Source organism: Manacus vitellinus, unplaced genomic scaffold (genome assembly GCF_001715985.3).
Source record: "Manacus vitellinus isolate BGI_N305 unplaced genomic scaffold, ASM171598v3 scaffold_165_pilon, whole genome shotgun sequence".
Classification (NCBI taxonomy): domain Eukaryota; kingdom Metazoa; phylum Chordata; class Aves; order Passeriformes; family Pipridae; genus Manacus; species Manacus vitellinus.
In genome coordinates, this window is record NW_021939163.1 from 81,450 (window position 1) to 85,769 (window position 4,320).

At 63.2% G+C, this 4,320-nt stretch overlaps 1 protein-coding gene across 1 annotated transcript in view; it reads right to left on the reverse strand.

The window, feature by feature from the left end:
* The window catches only part of LOC108639155 (integrin alpha-L-like), a gene marked incomplete at its 5' end in the record, with an annotated part of 14,898 nt that overhangs the window by 6,619 nt on the left and 3,959 nt on the right, over positions 1–4,320 (reverse strand). Inside the window, 11 exons of the mRNA XM_029958654.1 lie at positions 6–218; positions 304–417; positions 986–1,131; positions 1,211–1,341; positions 1,997–2,124; positions 2,205–2,408; positions 2,807–2,938; positions 3,138–3,286; positions 3,748–3,880; positions 3,955–4,022; positions 4,258–4,318. Coding sequence (XP_029814514.1) covers positions 6–218; positions 304–417; positions 986–1,131; positions 1,211–1,341; positions 1,997–2,124; positions 2,205–2,408; positions 2,807–2,938; positions 3,138–3,286; positions 3,748–3,880; positions 3,955–4,022; positions 4,258–4,318 — 1,479 coding nt within the window. The remainder of the gene's footprint in view (positions 1–5; positions 219–303; positions 418–985; positions 1,132–1,210; positions 1,342–1,996; positions 2,125–2,204; positions 2,409–2,806; positions 2,939–3,137; positions 3,287–3,747; positions 3,881–3,954; positions 4,023–4,257; positions 4,319–4,320) is intronic.

Sequence of the window (4,320 nt, forward strand, 5' to 3'; positions counted from 1 at the left end):
CATACCTGGCTGGCCCGGGCCCACCGATAGGAGACCCCCGGGGGGTGCTGCACTTGTAGGGCCGCCTTATAAGCATCTTCCCTCCTGTTGTCCACAATCAGCTGAACCCTCAGTTCGGCGCTGGGAACCCCCAAAACAGCTGCGTCCCCCAGCATCACCCTGACCTCCAAGTCAGCTTTGCACACCTCATCGTCCCCACAGTTCTGCTCGAAGGGGATCTATGGGGCAGGGAAAGAAGGGGGTGGGTTAATTTTGGGGACCCCACCCATCGTGCCCCACATCCCAGTGCCTCTGTGGTGTTACCTCGACCCAGGTGGGGCCAGTGCTGGGAGGCAGGATGGGCCCTGGGGGGTCCCTTTCGGGCAGGGCGATGGTGACACTGGCACGGATAGGGGTGACAAAGTCCTCGAGGCAGGGCTGGGGCACAAGGCGCATAAGGTTGGGGGGCACCCCAGAAGTAGGGGGTAACACCCCAGCCACACTCTGGACGTGTGGGTCCTCCACACCCAAAACTACGTTCTTCCCCTCAAGTACTGGTTCCCCTCTGCCCCCCAAGTGTGGGTCCCGTCCCCCAGATGTGGGTCTCACCCCTACCCCAAAGTTGGATCCCATCCCCCAAGTGTGGGTTCTGCCTCCCAAATTGTGTGCCCCACCCCACCCCAAAGTGGTATCTCACCCCCTAAATGTGGATCTTGCCCCCCAGGTGTGGATCCCACCCCTCCACGTGTGGATTCCACCCCCACAAATGTGTTTCTGTCCCCCCAAAGTGTAGATCTCGGCCCCCCAAGTGTGGGTCCCACACTCCAAGTATAGGTCCCACCCCCCCAAGTGTGGATCGCACCCCTCCACGTGTGGATTCCGCCCCTACAAGTGTGGATACCTCCCCACCAAGTGTGGATCTTATCCCCATCAAGTGTGGATCACACCCCCCAAGTGTAGGTCCCACCCCTAATTGTGGATCCTGGCCCCAGGAGTGGGTCCCTACCAGCACCCTCAGTTCCTTGCTCTGGCAGCTCAGCCCTGGCTGCATCTCCCCGTCCCAGCTCCGCTGCCCCTCCCCGAATTCCCCCCGACCTTGTGCCCGCTGCGGGTCGACATCCACCCGGAAGGTCACGGGGGTCAGCAGGTCACCTGGAGGTCAGTGTCAGGGTGAAAAGTCAGTAACCCCCACAGCACCTCCTGGAGTGCCCCCAGGCACCCCTCCCCAGACCTGGGCGGTGCAGGCAGAGCTGGAGGGTGACAATGGTGACAATGGTGACATCAGAACAGTCGACCCCGCGGGTTGAGATCACAGGAGGGTCAAAGGTCAAGTTGGTGGTGACCCTCAGCACTGGGCGGGACCTACAGGGGAGGGGACATGGGGGAGGGGACATATCAGGGGTGGCACTGGCTGTGTCACCACCCCGTGTCCCTCCATGTACCCCATATCTCCCCAGTGCCCTTCCTCCCTGGACTTACCCCCATGCCCTTGTCCCCACTGCTGCCTTCATGTCTCCATCCCTGTGTCCCCATGCCTGCATCTGCACCCCCCATGTCCCCATCCCCATGTCCCTGTCCCCACCCTCGTGTCCCCATCCCCATGTCCCTGTCCCCACCCTCGTGTCCCCATCCCCCTGTCCCCACCCCCATGTCCTCATCCAACCCCATGTCCCCATCCCGCCATCACCACCCGTGTCTCCATGTCCTTGTCTCATGTCCCTATGTTCTTGTCCCATGTCCCCACCTCCACATTCCCACCTTCATGACTCCATTACCATCTGTCCCCATCCCCATGTCTCCACATCTCCATTCCCCTCTCCAACCCCACTGGGTCCCTGTGTTCCCACCCTGTGTCCCCATCTCCACCCCCACATCCTTGTCTCCAACCCCGTGCCCCCATCACTCTCCCCACAACCCCACATTCATGTCCCCATCACCATCCCTGTCCCCACCTCCACATCCCCATGTCCCCATGTCCTCACCTCCACCCTGTGTCCCCTATGTCCCCCCATGTCACCTCATCACCACGACATGTCCCTCCATCCCCACTGCCATGTCTGCCAGCCCATCCCCTGTCAGGTCCAGGCCCCCGGCCACCGCCTGTCCGAAAAAACGCCCCAGGGCCACCACGTCCCCCTGCAGCCTCTGAGGGGGGAGAGGACACCTCAGCCCCTGATGTCCCCTCCCCTGGTGGGGGTCTGCTCCCCCTTGTCCCCAGGTCCCACCTGGCGGGGGTGGAGCTCCACTCCCCCGGGTTGCCCCCAAAAGATGTAGACAGCCCCACGCTCCTCATCCTCCAGCGGGGCCCCCACAGCCACCTCTGGCAGGTTGTCACCGTCCAGGTCTCCCAGGGTGGCCAGCGACGCCCCGAAACGGCCCAAGGGGTGACCTGGAGCACCATAAAGCTGCCCAGAGGGGTGCAGGGCATCCTGGGGGCACAAAGACATTATGGGGATCCCCTTGGCCAACCCCAATCCCATGGACCTTGGGTGGGGGTCACTGTGGTTACCCCATGGTCGCCAAGCTGCTGGCACTGTGGTGACCCTACATCTCTGGTTGGTTGTCACCCCGGTCTTGCCAGGACTCTGGTCACCCTGGTCCTGGTCACCCTTGGCTGTTGTTACCCCTGATCACTCTAGTACTACATTCCTCAGGATGGGGTCACCCTGGTCACCTTCATTCCACCCTCCCTGGGTCGGGGTCCTCCTGGTCACCCCCATCCCATGGGCTTGGCTTGGGGTTACCACAGTCACCCAACGTCCCTGGCCATGTGCCCCCCCACTTCTGGGGGTTGGTGGTGACCCCAGGGTGGGGGTGCCCCCCTTACCTCCTCCCACCTGTACAGGTGCACTCGTCCTCCCCAGCGCCCATCGTAGTGGCTGGGGGCCCCCACCAGCAGTGCCACCGTCCCCCCGCCCTGGTCCAGGGCGCAAAGGGTGGCCCCGAAATAGGACCCCACCTGTGGAGGGACATACGTGTCAATGGGGGGGTGGGAGCACCCATGGGGATCACGTGTCACCTGGGAGAGGGTGGGGACACCCATGGGGCCCTCCTCCATGGCACAGAGGGCGGCCCTGAATTAGGACGCCACCTGTGAGGGGACACTTGTGTCACGTGGGGGGAGTGGGGACACCCAGGAGTACCCTGTCCCCCCATACCTGCTCCCCTTCGAGGGTCTGCAGCGCCTTCCAGTCCCCAGTGGCTTCAGGGACCTCAAAGAGGACGACCCCACCCACGTAGAGGTGACGGGGGGCACCTGCAGCCACCAGCGCCCGGCCGGGGACGCGCAGCCCGGCCAAGGCGTAGCCTGGGGGGCAGTGGGGCACCAGGGTCACCAGGGTCATCCTGGTCCCCAGGGTTGGGGTCACCTTGGTCACCACGTGTCCCTGGCCTGGGGTCACCAGGGTCAAGGTGGTCACCAAGGTGTGATGACCTGGTCACTCTGAGCTTTGGGATGGGGTCCCAATGGTCACCCTGGGTTAGGGTCACAATTATGACCTGGTTCCTGGTTGGGTCTGAACCCCCACCATGATCCCACTTCCCACCTGTGCTGAACCCTCCAGCCCAGGGTCTCCCCCCMMMARRWYKSCCCYYCCCCSRMYYYYYYMAMCCSKKKYCCMMMMMWTYMAMCCCYYCCCCMMYYCMWYCCCCYKRWTWAMCYYYYCCCCCAATTAACTCCCGTTCCCCACACCTATTGACCCCTCCTCCATCCATATAATCCCTCCCGCATCCCTAATCAACCTCTCCCCTCTAATTAACCCCTCTCACCCAGGTACCCCTCGGGCCTGCTCTCCTTTGGGTGGGGATTGGGCACGAAGGTCTCGTTCTCCTGCAGCTCCAGCAGCTCCAGCAGCCCCCCCGCCCAGTTATCAGCCCCTACAGCCCCCGTCACCCGCCGGCCCTGGGGGGAGGGGGGAGAGGGTCACGTGAGCACAAGGACACCCCTCCCCCCCAACCCTTCTCTCCCCAACCCACCTGGATGACATCAACGCTGATCCCGCTGGAGCACATCTCCAAGTGGAAACTGTGCAGCTGGGTGGTACCTGGGCAGAGGGGAGGGGGGAAGGTTAACTAGGGGAGAGGGGACTGGGGGTATCAGACTTGAGGGTGGGGGAGGTGTTAATTGGGGTGAGGGAAGGGCTAATTGGGAAAGAAGGGGTTAATTAGGGTGGCAGGTGGGGTGCAACCCCCAGCCAGTTTTGGGGTTTCTTCCATGTTGCAGTTGGGCTTCTGGGGAGGGGGATGTGTTGACTGGGGAAGTGGGGGGTGCCGGGGTACCCTCGATGTTGTAGAGCCGCGCCTGCAACTCCTGGAAGAGGCCGCGGAGCCGCTCGAAGCTCT